The sequence below is a fragment of the Eptatretus burgeri genome, chromosome 5 (genome assembly GCF_056783735.1).
Source record: "Eptatretus burgeri isolate ZD-2024b chromosome 5, Ebu_testis_v1, whole genome shotgun sequence".
Taxonomy (NCBI): domain Eukaryota; kingdom Metazoa; phylum Chordata; class Myxini; order Myxiniformes; family Myxinidae; genus Eptatretus; species Eptatretus burgeri.
In genome coordinates, this window is record NC_140965.1 from 70,222,954 (window position 1) to 70,238,291 (window position 15,338).

General features: G+C 42.8%; 1 protein-coding gene across 6 annotated transcripts in view; it reads left to right on the forward strand.

Moving 5' to 3' along the window:
• Positions 1–15,057, forward strand: part of LOC147026660 (pre-B-cell leukemia transcription factor 1-like) — a 261,795-nt gene extending 246,738 nt beyond the window's left edge. For 3 of the 6 annotated variants that reach the window (XM_085882339.1, XM_085882337.1, XM_085882343.1), the window contains 2 exons: positions 6,835–6,930; positions 12,442–15,057. In XM_085882339.1, the coding sequence (XP_085738465.1) occupies positions 6,835–6,930; positions 12,442–12,534 (189 nt within the window). In that variant the 3' untranslated portion in view covers positions 12,535–15,057. The remainder of the gene's footprint in view (positions 1–6,834; positions 6,931–12,441) is intronic. The other 3 variants (XM_085882340.1, XM_085882341.1, XM_085882338.1) reach the window with 1 other exon arrangement.
• The last annotated feature ends 281 nt before the right edge of the window (positions 15,058–15,338 follow it).

Here is a 15,338-nt window from a genome sequence, read left to right on the forward strand (position 1 = left end):
TGGTGTGAAGGGAAGGGGGCAGGGCAGCTCTCTTCCGATTGGTGGATGCACGGCGTGAGGCGGTCGGAGTGAGGGAAGGTCCCTTTTCAAGAAGCTTCTCGAAGGAAGGTGGAGCCGAGAACGAGTCAGAGCGACGGGCGGAGCCCCGCGCTATAAAGGGCGGACCGCACGTGAGGCTCACCCTCTCTCCGTGGTTCATGCGTCTCTCCTGCCCTGTCTCCCCGGTGGTCCAGTTCTTCTTCTTCTTCTTTTCCTCGCTTGGTTCCTGTGCTCGTGGTCCTGTGAACGGCCTGTTGGTGGGAGACGCGGACGGAAGGCGCAGCAGTGCCGGCTGTGTGGTGGACCTGCGCGTCCGAACGAGGAGTGCCGGAGAGAGCTTGCCGGCCACGTGGGAGGCCCAGAACCAGGCGCGACCACACTGACTGTCGTGGGAGCGGGACGTTGTGACTCGCCGACCAGCGAGGCACCTTGAGGGTGCAGGTAACCTGCTACGGTCTCACGGGACCCGTTCGGTCCTCCAGGTCCCGTGCCATAAAGGTCCGCGGACCCTGTCTGCCACCCTCGTCTTTGGAGGTGGCCATTTCTTGCTTTTGTATGACTGCTGTGGCGCCGTGTCCCTATAAGTAGTCCTGTATAAGTGCCTGTACATTGATCCTTGCTTGTAGTCAGTGGTATTGCTGTTTCTTGATTGTATTATTGCATGACTGCCTTGGCTGTATATACATGTGCTTGTTAATAAATGTGCTTGTGTGAAATGTATCCCGTTCGTCGCGTCCTTTCCCCGTTGACAATGCCATCTTGCATCGTGAAATAATTAGTTGGGTTTTAAACACCCGGTAAGGAGAATCGGATCCGTCGAGGTCGGCGATAATACCTGCTCGGTTATCGCTTTAGAACGGAACGGACCGCTTAAGGGGTTCGTGTCCCAAGCCGACCTGCGTCGAGGTACGGCCCCTCGGTAGGTTACCCGCGCGAGTACTTAGGTATATCGACATCCGGCGAGTGACCCTATTTCGCGCGGGTAGAATGTGGACTGGGCTGTGGTGAGGTTAAACCCCCACCCGTGACTGGTTCCTGGCGATAGTTCCAGGAGGGTCATGACTGAATTGTCCGACCGGTGGGCGACGCGGTTGCGATTGGAGGTACGCGGCCGGTCGCATGCCGGCAGGCGTGAATTCGTAACAATATATTACAAATTCTGCAGACATTTTGACGACCATAACATCGTGATCCTCCACAATTAATGCCTCCACCTGTGAAAGAGTTTGTGGGTCAGTTACATTTGTCCACCATCCTGTTCTGGGATCATCTTGAAGGGACTTTGTTTCAAGTCAGCCGTCTATTTGGCGACTGTGGACTATGAGAGGCATCGTCTCCATTCACGGCCACTGTGGATTATGAGGTGTACCTTTTCCATTCATGGTCACTGTGGATCCGTGCATTTGTTTGACTCTTTGGTTCTTCGGATAAAATTTGATGATCCCTCAATGCTAGATTGTCACAAGATTCATTATCATATATGCCTGGTGTTGGCTTTATGGTTGGGGTGGTGGGCTTGGGATCCTAGGATCCTGAATTCAAATCCCACTCGGCTGTTGAAATCAATACCAGATGGGGTTGACTCTGCCTGTCATCATTCCGAGGTTGGCAAAATGAGTGCCAGCATGCTGGTATCCTGTGTCCAGTAGCCACCCGTCCAGGATTGTGTCCAATAGCCAAGGAGACTGCTTTGGCAGCACCAACGCTCTGCACAGAGTATGGTCCCAATGGATGGATGGATTATCATATGACATAACAAACAACTGGATCAAACTAATGAACAACAAACAAGGTGAGATTAATGCCAGATTTGGGACCACTTCCAGGTGCTTGCTGTGCACACGAGGCTCGCTTCGCTTCCGCATGGCTATGCGGGTCCCAGTCGGATTATTTTCTATCCGCTTGCTGTAACTGTTTTCACGTTGTTAAATGTGTTCACTGCTGTCCTTGAAAGTTCTGTACAACTTAATACATCTGCTTTTTTGTTTGTTCGGGTTACTCAGGCTTCATGTGCTTCATGAGTTCGAGTGCCATGGTCTGTCTGCTTCTTGCCCGTTGTAAGCAGGTTCGTGGACTCCTCACTCCACCTGCCTTTTACTTCCTCAGTTCACTTGTAGCCTCCTCCTCCCCACGTTCTTTCAGAAATCCACACCTGTTTTCCCTCCAACTCTGAGCTAAATACTCACCTCCAGTCTTTCATCACTCCATTAACTCATGCATAGAACAGATTCCCTCAGTCTTCCCTCGTGCTCTTCGTCTCAGTCTCTCAAGAGTGCCGTCCATCGTCGCCTCATACTTTATTCTTTACCCACTCACAATCTTTTTCACTCTCAATGACCGTCTCTGCCTCCACACCCTACTATTTTGCATTTACCTCTTTCATTCATGCCACTCAAATTATTTGCAATGTGACCATGTGTTTTGTCTGGATATTCTCCTTTTACCTGAGCTGAAAGCCTGGTGCTTAACGGTTAAGGTGACTGGCTTGAGATCTTAGGGTCTTGAGTCCGAGCCCGTCGGGCCCTTGAAATAACATCAGGTGGGTTGACTCGGCCTGTCTTTCCGAGGTCGGCAAAATGAGTACCAGCTTACTGGTATCATGGCCACTGCATAAGCGGCACAGCCGCGCTCCAAAAATGATGCAACCTGCAACCACAGGCTACATACGAAACAACAACCCGAGCTGTGTCAATCTGTAAACATGTTTCCCTTTGTTAGTTAATAGAAACTGGTGTTGGTGTTTCCCTTTGTCATCTGTGTAAAAAAAAAATAACTCTTGGAAAATAAGCATCAATGTAGGTTTATAATCAGGATAAAAACCACGGTTCTACAGGGTACAAACGAATATTCTGTTTAACTTTTTGAACGCCCCTCACACTTCGATGAGAGACCTCTGTGGAAAGGGCCAGGTGTTGTACTCCAGCTCATATGGTAGAGCGATCATTTCTGAGCTGTCTGGTCATGGAATTGCTTCTCCTTGGTGTCAATTTGAATTCATACTGCCGTTCTGGTGGAGCACATTGCTTTTAAGAACCTGCGGAGGATTGTTTTTTTTTTTCCCTCCCATCATATTGCATCGGGATGTAAAGTTAATTGTTCCATTATAATTTGGGTTGTGAATGTTGAAAATCCCATGGTATATCTGAATAGTTCATTATGGCTTGTAGCATGGTATTGTGTACACTGTGGTCCTAAATGAGGAGAAAGCTTAGAAATTGAACCCAGTTTTAATAAGATAAACAATCTTAATGTTATATAATGCCCAAGTGTCTGTGCTTTCAGAAAATGTATACTTTGCTAAGGGTCCTATGGATATAGTTGCTTACAAAGCATGTTTTTTTATCCAAACACAGGCTATCAAAAATGTTAGGAAGTACGTAACAAATTGCATTATCAAGCTGCTACAAAATTACTGGTAGCTATAAGCTTGATTTTATAACCATAGAATAAGTTTACCAAGACAGACCTATGATATAAAAATCAATACCAAAGGGCAGTTTGTGTTCAGTATACAAAACATCAAAGGTCGTAAGGAAGTACGTAATGTTTTAAAGAAATCTGCACTTTTAATCCTAAGATGTTAGTTTGGTCAGAGCTTTGACCCTGTCAGAGCAATAGAAAGAGGAAGAATTAAGCTTTGCCCAAATAGATCCTGAATCCCCATGATGTTGGCTAACAAATGATATGCAAAACTTAATCATACAATGACTTTCATTTTTTGGTCCCCCATGTCCTAAATGTGTACATAATACCTTGCTACAAGCTTTATGTGTTGTTGCTGGTTAATTCCCTGCCTAGCGATTAAATGGGACTTGCAAGTTAATAATCGAGATGTGTTTGTAAAATTGGTTAAAATTGCTTGTAAAAAGTCATGATGGGTCAAATGGAGTCCTCTTGTGTATAAGTTAACACAAACAATGGATTTGTATGATGGGAATAAGTTATTTCTGCATTCTTTATTTATTGTCCATCTTCTCATCGTTAACGAGTGTCCCTTTATTTTAAATACCACGTCCCCTTTAAAAGGTATGAGCATTGGTACATTAGGGAATCTGTGTGCATTTCTACAAAGGTGCAGAAAAGACTAGAGGCTGCTGGGCCAGTCAGGCAGAGATGGACGGCCTAGCAAAACCGATAAGAATTTATGGGCTTGGTGAAGACAGGGATGGAAGGAAGTGAATATGCTTTGGGGAGATGGGTGTTTTACTGCACATTGTAAAAGTCCAGGTGTTAAGAATCCCATCTTTAAATAAGGTACGAGGGTGCACCTTAATACCACACGAATATTTCATAATGGCTCGATGACATTGATGTTCCAAGATTGCGGAGCATTTTAAAATTAATCAACGTTCCACATTTCCCACACCAATTCTCTTCCTCACTAAATCTCTTCTATTTCGCCTTGGCTCCACTCTTTCAAAGCTACAATTGGAGAGGAACTTTCGACAAATTGCAACTGGTGAGTAAATGCTTCCTTTGGTAACATCAGCGTTACCTAGCATCGCCCGGCTTTTTGTATCGCCACACACGGCACCTTTGATTCGAGGAAGTCTCCATGTGGCATGAGGTCCTCGTCTCACAACCCGTGTGGATGTCTCCAGACACAGCACCTTTGGTCACAGGAAGTCTCTACATGATGTGAGGTCCACTTCTCAAAACCCATGTGGATGTCTCCGCACACACCGCCTTTGTATGAAAAGTCTCCATATGACATGACGTCCTCGTCTCACAACCTTGATGGATCTATCCAGGCACAGCACCTTTGGTTACAGGTAAAGTCTCCATGTGATGTGAGGTCCTTGTCTCAAAACTTGGGTGGATCTTTCCAGAGCATCTATGGTTACAAGAAGAGTCTCCATGTGCCGTGAGGTCATCATCACACAAGAATAAAACCCCTTCTCCAAACCACTGACCCCATATACACACAACCTGTCGATTGCCATCACACAGCTGTTTAAAACAAACGAACATCAAAAATAAAGTGCTTACTTGTGCATTTATCAATATAAATAATCCAACGTGTCTGACCTGTTGCCTGTCCAGTTTCCTCTCTCCTCTTGCCGTTTTGCACATTGTCACCCGACTTCAGAGGCATAATTAAGAATGCCTTACAATTCCTCTGTCTCTGTCTCTCTCTGTGGCTGATGGTTGCATCATTGGTTGGGACGCGGCTATGCCGCTGATGCAATGTCCCCCTTACCAGTACACTGGTACTCATTTTGCTGACCTCGGAAGGATGACAGGCTGAGTCAACCTCCTGGTGTATTAATTCAACAGCTGAGTGGGGCTTGAACTCAGGACCCTAGGATCCCAAGCCAACAACCTAACCACTAAGCCAACACCAGGCTTACAGCATCAAAATTTACTTCCAACTACTTTTCAAATGTTCAGTCCAGTGAAAAGGTGCTTTTTATTCTTGCCTCAAAGGGACTGCAAGGTGTGTGTGCATGCATGCGTACGTGCGTGTGTTTGCTTAAAAAAATTTTCTCTGCAACTGCTTGATCGATCAATGTGAAATTTTAAACATAGATGGGACTCCCCATGAAGAATATTTCATTGATAACTCTGACATTATAGATCACATGGCATGGCAGACTTGTTGGATTAAAGGGGAAAAAAAAAATTGGACATCATGTGGATTCATCTTCAAAACGGCTCCCCGAATATTTTTTTTTTACTTGGCGTGCGTCAACTCCCCGAAGGGTATAGATGGTGATAACAATGACGTCATTGGTGAAGTAGTACTCCAGCCATAATTGGTTAAATTGAAATCTTTATCTGAGAAATCTGAAACTTCATATATCTGATCTACGACCTGGTGTGAGTGAAGAATTACATTTATGTTGTCATCGGTCACGTGGTCTGGTGGCTACATTGGATTGAAAATAAAAGTTTTTAAAAACCTTCTTCTCCAGAACTGCTTAACATATCAATGCAAAACTTCATACATATGATCCACTCGCCATGGGGAATATAGTTTGAGATTATTTTCATTTTCATCATCATTGACGCATGCACAAAAGTGGTCTTGAAATAGCCTAATAATTAATAATCAATAAAGCTACAGATAATGGCAATGTATGTGACCTAATAGGGCATATGGGCCGTAATAGCAGTGGGCCATAAAAGTCACAGCCTTGTGTAGGTTCAGTGGTTCGGGTGGCTGGCTTGTGATCCTCAGGTCCTGAATTTGAGCCCTTTTGGCTGCTAAATTAACACCAGGTGAGGTCGACTCAGTCTGTCATCCTTCTGAGGTTGGCAAAATGAGTACCAATTTAATGGAAGAGGGGCACAGCATCAGTGGCACAGCCACGCTCCAATAAATGATAGCTACCTGGCAGCCAAGCTGTCATATGCAAGAACAGAGATAATGGTGGCATGTTCAGTTAACGATGGTATTTTAGTTCAGAATGAGTGCGTGAAGCGAGACTATGTTCTTTACCGAGTGCCGTTATAGTTGTGAAAGCATTTGCCATGCCGGATGATCTCATGTCATTTCGTTGTGCGATACCACAAGGAAGACCAACTCGCAGGATTATTGTTGTGGTCTCCATTTATTAAATTAGACATGGGATTTTTGTTGTCTCTATTTATTACGTTCATCACAGGATTGTTACCCTCACCAGAGGAGAGGGTATTGCAGTTGGGTCCGTTTGGCTGTCTGTCTGTTTGTTTGCTTGTCCACACAGAACATAAGTGTTTTTCTCTGGAACTGCTTGTAGGATTGAGACGAAATTTTCACCATCGGAACGACTGCTCATATAGAATGTTCTAACGATAATTATGACGTCATAGGTCACGTGGTGTGGCAGCCATGTTGGAAAAAAGGAAACACTTTGGACCTCTGTATCTCCAAAACCGCACCAAGAAAAAACTGAAACTTGGCACATGGCAAGTACTCCTCAAGGGAAATAAGTGTGATTTTTTTATCTTGCCTGTTCGAAGAACAGAGAGCTATAGCGATATCCCTGGCGTGAGCGTGAGCGTGAAAATGTTAAAGGTTTTCGTGAAAGTGATTTAGAAGCTTGCCATTCATTTAATATGTGTACTAGGATGCTGATATTTGGCATGGAGGTTCCTTTGGGGTATGTTATTGATGTAGTGAAGTTGAAATGAAAAAAAAATTTCAAATTTTTGACCTGTTTTGAACTTAACTTTTTTGTAGCACATCAACGTTAAAGTTTTTTTCCTTTCTAATGTTTTTATCTACCACACTATTTTTTACTGATTACAATATAGAAATACTTATATTGCTTTAAAATTATTTGGATCAGACTTCACTGCAATGCCTTATAAAAAATATTATTACACTTGTCTTTTAAAAACGATAAACGTATAAACAGGTGAGCATTGGGTGGCTTTGACACCAACTCTCTGGTTTTTTTTCTTTTTTTAATGTCACAGGTGCCTTAATTATGACGTCATAATTGCATACATAGAATGCTACGTTCGATCAGTATGAAAAATTTTGAGGGTCATCTATGGATAAATTGGGCAATTAAAAAAAATGATGATGTCATTGGTCATGTGGTTTAGTGGCCGCATTGTTTTTTTTATTAAAAAAAAAAATCTTCAAAAATCTTCTCTGAAACAGCTGAACAGATTGAAGTGAAACTTTTCAAGTACGACTGCCTATCCATGAGGAACAAAACGTTCACACATATGACATCATCGGTCGCATGGTTTGGCAGCCATAGAAGATTTACCCTAAAACCAATAAAAAATATTCTTCTCCAGAATGGCTCGCCAGATCAAAGGGAAACTTCACACAAAAGTTCCCCGAGCCTTTGGGATACTAGGGTATTCACAAATAAATGAAAGGTCACATGATCTGACAGTCATATTGGATTGACCAAAAATCTTTAAAAAAAAAAAATTCTCTTGAACCGTTTTATCAATCAAAGTGAAACTTCACAATTATGATCTAGTATTGATGGGAAATATATGTTTTAATTTTCAACCTGATCGGACGCACGATCTGGCAGCCATAAATTTTTCGAATCTGTTCTTTTTTTTTTATTCTTTTTTTTTAAAATAAGGCTCACTTGGTTGTGTTTGGATCGGTTTAAAGGTCTCCTGACATGCCAAAGTACATAAATTTCATTTATATATGTCCTGGAGGAGTTTTTCATCGTGATTTCAGATCTGACAATTTTTTTCACAACACTCATTCTGTAAAATATAAAATTAAAAAAAAACAAACGTCTTCGGGAACGCCCCTAAAAATTCTCCTGAAAGGGGCGTAACCCACATGACGTCATATACAGGATGTCAAAGGCTGCACGTTAATTACTCGGGTGGGTGGTCTACGTGATTCTATTAGCTTGCTGTGCGTTTCCACATTTGATTGGTCGACTCAATCGCTTCGTTCATTTCCGCTTTAAAAAAAAATCGAACATTTGGATTTGAATAATGGATGACATGGACTTTTATTTGTCTGGTAATGACAGTGAGTGTGAGAGAAATGAAGGATTTTGGTCTGAATCACATGGAGAATTGTGGGATAACATAGTCGCGGGAGGTGAAGTTCAGGCAGCTGGAAATGAAATACAGCCTTAGCAGTTCGAGCCCAAAGCAGGACAAGCAGAGGAAAATGGCGATGAAATTTCCGGAGTTAATTATGATCGGGAGGATATCGAAGGAAGACTCGGAAATAACAACTGGTTGGACTAAATCCTCTTCGTAATTCAACAATGTAAATTCGACTTGCATACTGATCGATATCAGAAATATCTTAGTGAGGTGATGTGAACAGCGCAGCGGACATGTTTCTCGCGGCCAATTAATCACAAACAAGGCCAGCGCACGTCATCGGCCGTGTCTCTCCGTGCATAAAATGAAGCAACCTCGCTGTCCGGATACGATGAAAACTTGTGTGCAGAACACACCTTGCGACACAATTGTCCAGAGTAGTCCGATAAATCTGACGTTCTGTTGCATTTTTATTTATTTTATTCCTACTGTCGTCATGAAGCGCCAGTAGAAAACAATGAAAAAAAGACAATCATAAAATAAAGATACAGCATGTCAGATTTATCGGCCTAGTCGGACGGACGACGGATTTATCGGACTAATCTAGACTCGAGAGATCTCGAGTTGACAAGTAACTTGTATTAGCATGCACACAATGTATAAATCAATGCGTAAGAGTCCCGAGGATATGAGGCCGTGCAATAGGACAGATACATTTGTCTTTCATAGTTGTGCAAACATTTTTTTCCCTTTTCTTTTATTACAGCATTTTGGCTGGTGGTGGTGGTCGTATGGCAGCTTAGCTGCCGGGGTAGCTATCATTTCTTGAAGCGCGACTGTGTCGCTGATGCAGTTCCCCTCTACCAGTACACACACTGGAACTGGTACTCATTTCGTCGACCTCGGAAGGATGACAGGCTGAGTCAACCCCCTGGTGTATTAATTCAGTGGCCGACGGGGCTTGAACTCAGGACCCTAGGATCCCAAGCCACCACCCTAACCACTGAGCCAACACCAGGCTAGCATTTTGGCTAAATGATAATGAATAGCATGCCAATGGAAGCAGTACCTTCACTTTAGATGTCCATATTCTCTGACGATTATCATCTTTCGGGAATACATGAAGGCTTACACCGTCTTTGCTTGTATTGCTGCATCCTGCTACGATACATCTTGCAGCCATTTTCGAAAGTACGGCTAAAACTATTTAAAACTTTCGCGAAACAATCACTGGAATTAAGACGATCATCGAGATTGCACTAACATGTGCGAAATGCATTTGTAGGTACTGTACAAGGCGCGCGACATCTCGACTCGAGTCAATCCACTCTGTGCGAGTTACTGTATGTGACGTCACGCAGAGATTCGCTGAAGTCCATTTTTTTTAAGGGGTGGGGCATAGCAAGTTGTGAATAGCTCCAGAAATGATCGAAATATTGCTCTAATTGTACCATTTTTGATTTTTTTTTTTAAAAACATGGGTGATTTCTTTACGAGGACGGTCAAGTTAATTTATAAATAAGTTTATTTTGCATGTCAGGGGACCTTTAAGGGTAAAGGAGTATCAACTGAAACCCAAATCCTATCCAGGTTCTTACTGATTACTTCATCTTTGCTTTTTGCTTCTTTGTGTTTCTTCTGATGACTCCAATGCAGGACTGTACCTGCAGTATTTGGCCTTCCATTTCATTTTAATTGAATTTATTTTAATCCCATTCTGAATTAAATTGAATTGTACTTTTTAAAAAACGTCATGGGTCAGGGTCAGTTGTCCGATCAAAGCGGGTACGTCTTGGTACCCGGTCATCACTGCCAGAAGTTATAAAGTGGCAGTCCTAGTTTTGTCTCTTTTTAATTATATAACGCACCAGAACACAAACACCATACAAAACAAGTCCTGGTGAGGGTCTGCAATCTCTGATTGCTCTTTTTCTTGTTGTTATTGTCAGGCCCTCTCATCTTGTCAAATGCTATTCCTTCCAATCTTATATATTATTTCCGAGTTTGTGGTTTCGTGTCGCGCTATCTTCGACTTTGTTCTGCGTTCGAGTCACGTGATATTCGGCTTACATTATCTCAAAGACCATATGAGGTGCATGGTACAAAAAGAAAGTAAATAAAATGGTTCTGAAACAGTGAAATCGTGCCTATGTGTTGATACCACGAATCAAACTGGCCCCATCAGATGTGAACTTGCCATTCATTCTTAAAAGAACAGTTTCCAGTAAGAGTCAGCAACTGCATGACTATAAACAAAACGCAAGGCCAAACCTTTGATAAAGTTGGGTTATATCTTCCACAGCCGGTGTTCAGCCACGGTCAGCTATATATTGCCTTCTCATGATCACGTCGGTCTCGGACATTACGGTGCAAATTATACCAACTACAAAACAAGGGTTCCACAATGACAATGCTATAACCCAAAGCATTGTGTATCAAGAAGTACTTCGAACATTGTATTCCACTTACTGCATTAAAGTAAAATTACTACTGATACTCTGCATCAGTTCCTTTCTCAAACACACCCACCCCAACATGTCGCGCAGAGCACGGGTTATGCTAGTCAAAAGTTATAGTTGGGTACATCCACGACTTGTGAATTGATGTAAGAGCAGTTTGAAGGGAGTTGGTTGTGGTTAAACAATTGTTACCACATTGGATTTGATTTTTTTTTTTTCCAATCGTCTTTTGGGCCCCCCCCCCCCCCAAATCCTAAAAGGAAACGTTCGAAGAACGTGTGATGTGGATATATTGAAATGCAAGGCCATGTATGATGGCCCCATGCACATACCCCACAAATCTGCGTCAAGGCATGCGACACACAATGCTTAGCCAGTGTGTGCAATAACAGAGTGTAGTTAGTGGGTAATTGTTTTAAGGGGAATGTTGCAAGAGTGTGATTGTAACATTTAATGGAGAACAATCAAGTCTGTCAGCATATCGAGTGACACAGAGGCATAATTACATGATATATGTAATTAGCTGCATTATTTTTGCTAATGACAATATAATAGGCTAATTTAGATGCACGCATTATCAAGCATTTTTGTATTTATCGCACACAATGGGGCTTTCAAATTCGCCGTGTCAAACACCGTCACTAACGCACAAGGACGTGACCATGGGAGCCTTCATGGTTCACTACACTCTTTCTCGCCTTTAAAGTATTCATCTCTGCACAGCTAGTCGAATATTTTCAACGATAATGTGCTGTATCGAGGAAAATAAAAATCGCTTTTGTTTTTTTTTATTCCATCAAACTGAGGGGTCGTTACCGGCCCAAGCAATTTCGAACGATAACGTGGCTTTTGATCGGCAGATGAAAGGGATACCTTGGGATGCAGACATTGCCCTTCCGTGAGAAAGGTTAACTCGACACCTGCTTTCTGTTTACTCCACACCCATTCTCTATTAACTCAATACCCACTTTCTGTTGTAAACTCGTGACCCGCCTCATGTTAACGTTAACCTGACACCCGCTCTCTCAACTGAGCCTCAGCGCTAGTTAGCCGTTCATCCGTCCCCCACACGGAGAACATCAGTAGTTGTCTCACTTTGTCTCATCAGTAGTTTCCCCGGTATTGGTCAGTTTTCCCTGAAGTCTCAAACATATGGCAATGATTTCTCATGTTGCTTCTGCTGACCAGTATCGTAACAATAAAACCAACAGAGAAATGCACTAAATTAACTTCTCAATATCATGATAAAAAAGTTTTTTTTTTTTATCTTCATCATCAATCTGCAAGCAGAGACAATAGTTTTCCAACAAGGGAAGCAAACATTGGACAAACTCGTTAGTAATCCTTATTGTTTCCCATCATCATTACTTGTTTTCTGCTTGGTCAAATGTGCATAAGCAACTTGAAATTGGTTTATTTTCACATGTGTTTGTTGTTTCCTTCCCTTACTCTTCACCACCTTACCCAACAGGCCAATGGTGGATGGCAAGATGCCACAACACCGTCATCTGTTACATCACCGACTGAAGGGCCAGGGAGCGTCCACTCGGACACGTCCAATTGATACCCGTACATGTTCGCTGCCACCTGTTCCTTGTCCAGCCAAACCTCTGTCTCATCATTTTCCCCTCGTCTTCCTCATCTGTTGCTCCTGCGCTGACCCTCACCGTTGGCCCTTTGCTATGCGCCTTGCCGCCCGTTTGCCCTGGCTCCGTGGTCTGCCCTCATCGCCCTGCATCTTTCATCCATCCATGGTGCTCCGGAAAGCCCGTGGCACTTGTTCTCTGGAGAGAAGCTCTGTGACGTTGCTAATGGGACGTATATGCAGGGGCTTTTGGACGCCATTAATGCCCGCCGGCAATTTGTTCCAGTTGCTGAAGAGGCAGTGACGCAGGACAGGTCCTTTATGCAGTCAGGAATCACATCGATTTTAGCACTACATGTGCTTTGTGTCCTACACAATGACCTTGGTTATAAAATCGTATAACCTGTTGTCATTGTTGTCATCCCAGCATCATGGATTTTGTCATTCGCTCGATCAATTGATTGCTTCGGAAAAGCCATCCCTAAATGGCAGTCTTTGTTGAGCATAGTGACACTACATCTCCACAACTAAGGGTTCAATTCAAATTTGTCATGGGGTCTAAAGTACATTTGAGAACATTTGTTGCCGTGGAACTACTGTGTGTAAATGAGGCCAATCTGGGAAAATGAAGACACTTACAAAGAGATTTGTTTGCTTTATTTAGTGGATGGACTATCTGTGGATGGTTTGTCACAATTTAAAAAAAAAAAAACGATAATGCTTTGGCATTAGAACCGGGTTACTCTGGGTATGATCATTTTGGTTTGTTTGTTCCGGATTCTGGGCGAATCGGAATTGATATTTTCCACACAGTCATGAGGCTACATGCCATGTTTGCGGCCGCCAGCTGAGAGCACGCCGCCAGCATTTGTCGCACATTAATTTGGAAGCCACAAATGAGCGCAAACCACTGGGCAGGATGCCGGAATTGCACGGCGGTTGGTGGCAGCGAGCGCGGAACGGGAGTTTGGGTGTGGGTTCTCTCTCTCGTATTGAAAGGCACTGATTTGCAGGGTTGATGGCCAAGCTGAGATTCGTGGCTGTAAATGCTGCTTTGTGAGCATCGCAAATGGGTCAAGCTCGCCAGATGCAGGGGCGAGCGGTAGCGGCATTCTGTTTGCCGTGCGTTGCCACTAAAGATGAAGTTCAAATAGGACTGGTGTCAGAAGTGGGAATAAAGGTGAAAAGTTCTGCTTTGTTACTCACATTTAGTTATGGGCCTACCCTAACTGTAGCTGCCGTTTACCTCACAAGACATTCTTATAACCAAGAAATGACAGCGATAGGTCATTCACATCTCTCTATCCCTCTCTCCCTCTGTCTCTTAAAGCATTGACTTTACTACCTCTTAATTAAAAAAACTAAAAAGAAAGAAAAGAAAGAACATGCAAACTCATTTGGGTAGGCCACGGGCAATCTTTTGTTCTTAAATTTTTTTCCAAGATGACAACAGAAGCTTTAATTTGCACGTGGGAGGGTTACATAATTGTACCCTGAAGCGCAGCCCAGCATTGCTGAAGTCGCTCGTAATGACGTCGTGTACATAGCAACGCCGCTCCGTCCGTCAGCATCGCGGAGAATATTTTTGAAAACGGGCAACAGTCCCAAGCGCTAGGGGGTGTTTTTCTGGGGACAATAATCTTTCCGATTTCTTTTGTTTTCCAAGTATAAAGCTTCATTACGCAACTCACGGCTTTGCTATGGTTTTTAATTGTTTTTGTATGTTGCGAGTCGAGCGATGACCGCACGGTGTATATCCGCACGATGAACCCACACGGCTCGAGTTGTGCGGTTCCTTTGAAAATTCCGTAGTTTTGCCTGTTAAGTCTTCCTCGGTAGTTTCATCACTCACCTGAGTAGAGGAAGAGGGGCAAAGTTACATTTCAGGTGAGATTGTTGAACAGGAAAAGATCATATTTTTTGTTGTTTTTTTTGTTTGTTTGTTTTTTAAACTCAAAAACCACAAGGTGATGAAATGTTTTAAATCCTTCTTTTTTATGTTCGGTTAGGTTTACGAGGCTTAGAGTGTCGAGAGCAACACACCAGCCTTGGAACGGATTAAAGATTAAAAGTGTATATTTTTTATTTAGTTCGGATGATGGAAGCCGCGTAATGTTAGCAAAACATTATTATGATTTTTCCTGTAGATTTTAGCTTGTGTACTGGAAATACCAAATATCCCAAGTCCACCCACGGATTGTCCACTAACGATGTCGCGTTTTTGCAAAATCCCCGTGTTGTTCCTTTTCTGTCGGCCGTTTATGGAGAAGAACTTTCTGTGTGTAATCCCCGCCATGTATGGGTGCGCAGAGTAAACACGGACCGAACAAAAAACAAGAAACTCTCTCTGTCTTTGATATGATGTCACGTCGCCGGTTTCGGGTTGTGGGTGGTTTTTCATTACTGCACATTTACACAAGGTTGTGTCCCTGGTTGAAAGCAGGATTGTTAGAAAATGTCAATTATAATATGCTTATCTATAATAAATGGCAGAGAAACAATGTTGGCATTTTCCGACTAATTCCATTAAACTCGGATAACAGGATCTTTGATAAAGCTGAAAATCTCGTTTCATTATCTCCTTCCTTTGCTTTTATTACTCAAAATCTTTTTGAATATTTCATTTACTGCTGCTGTTTCTTTTTATTTTGCTGTATTTTTATTCTTGATCACCTCCCTTATCGACAAACAATGCTTCAGTCATAAATCCCAAACTTTCAGGAATCTCCACCATCCATGTATACTATGAACTTCCCTTGTTTGATTTCATTGCTCTTCTTACG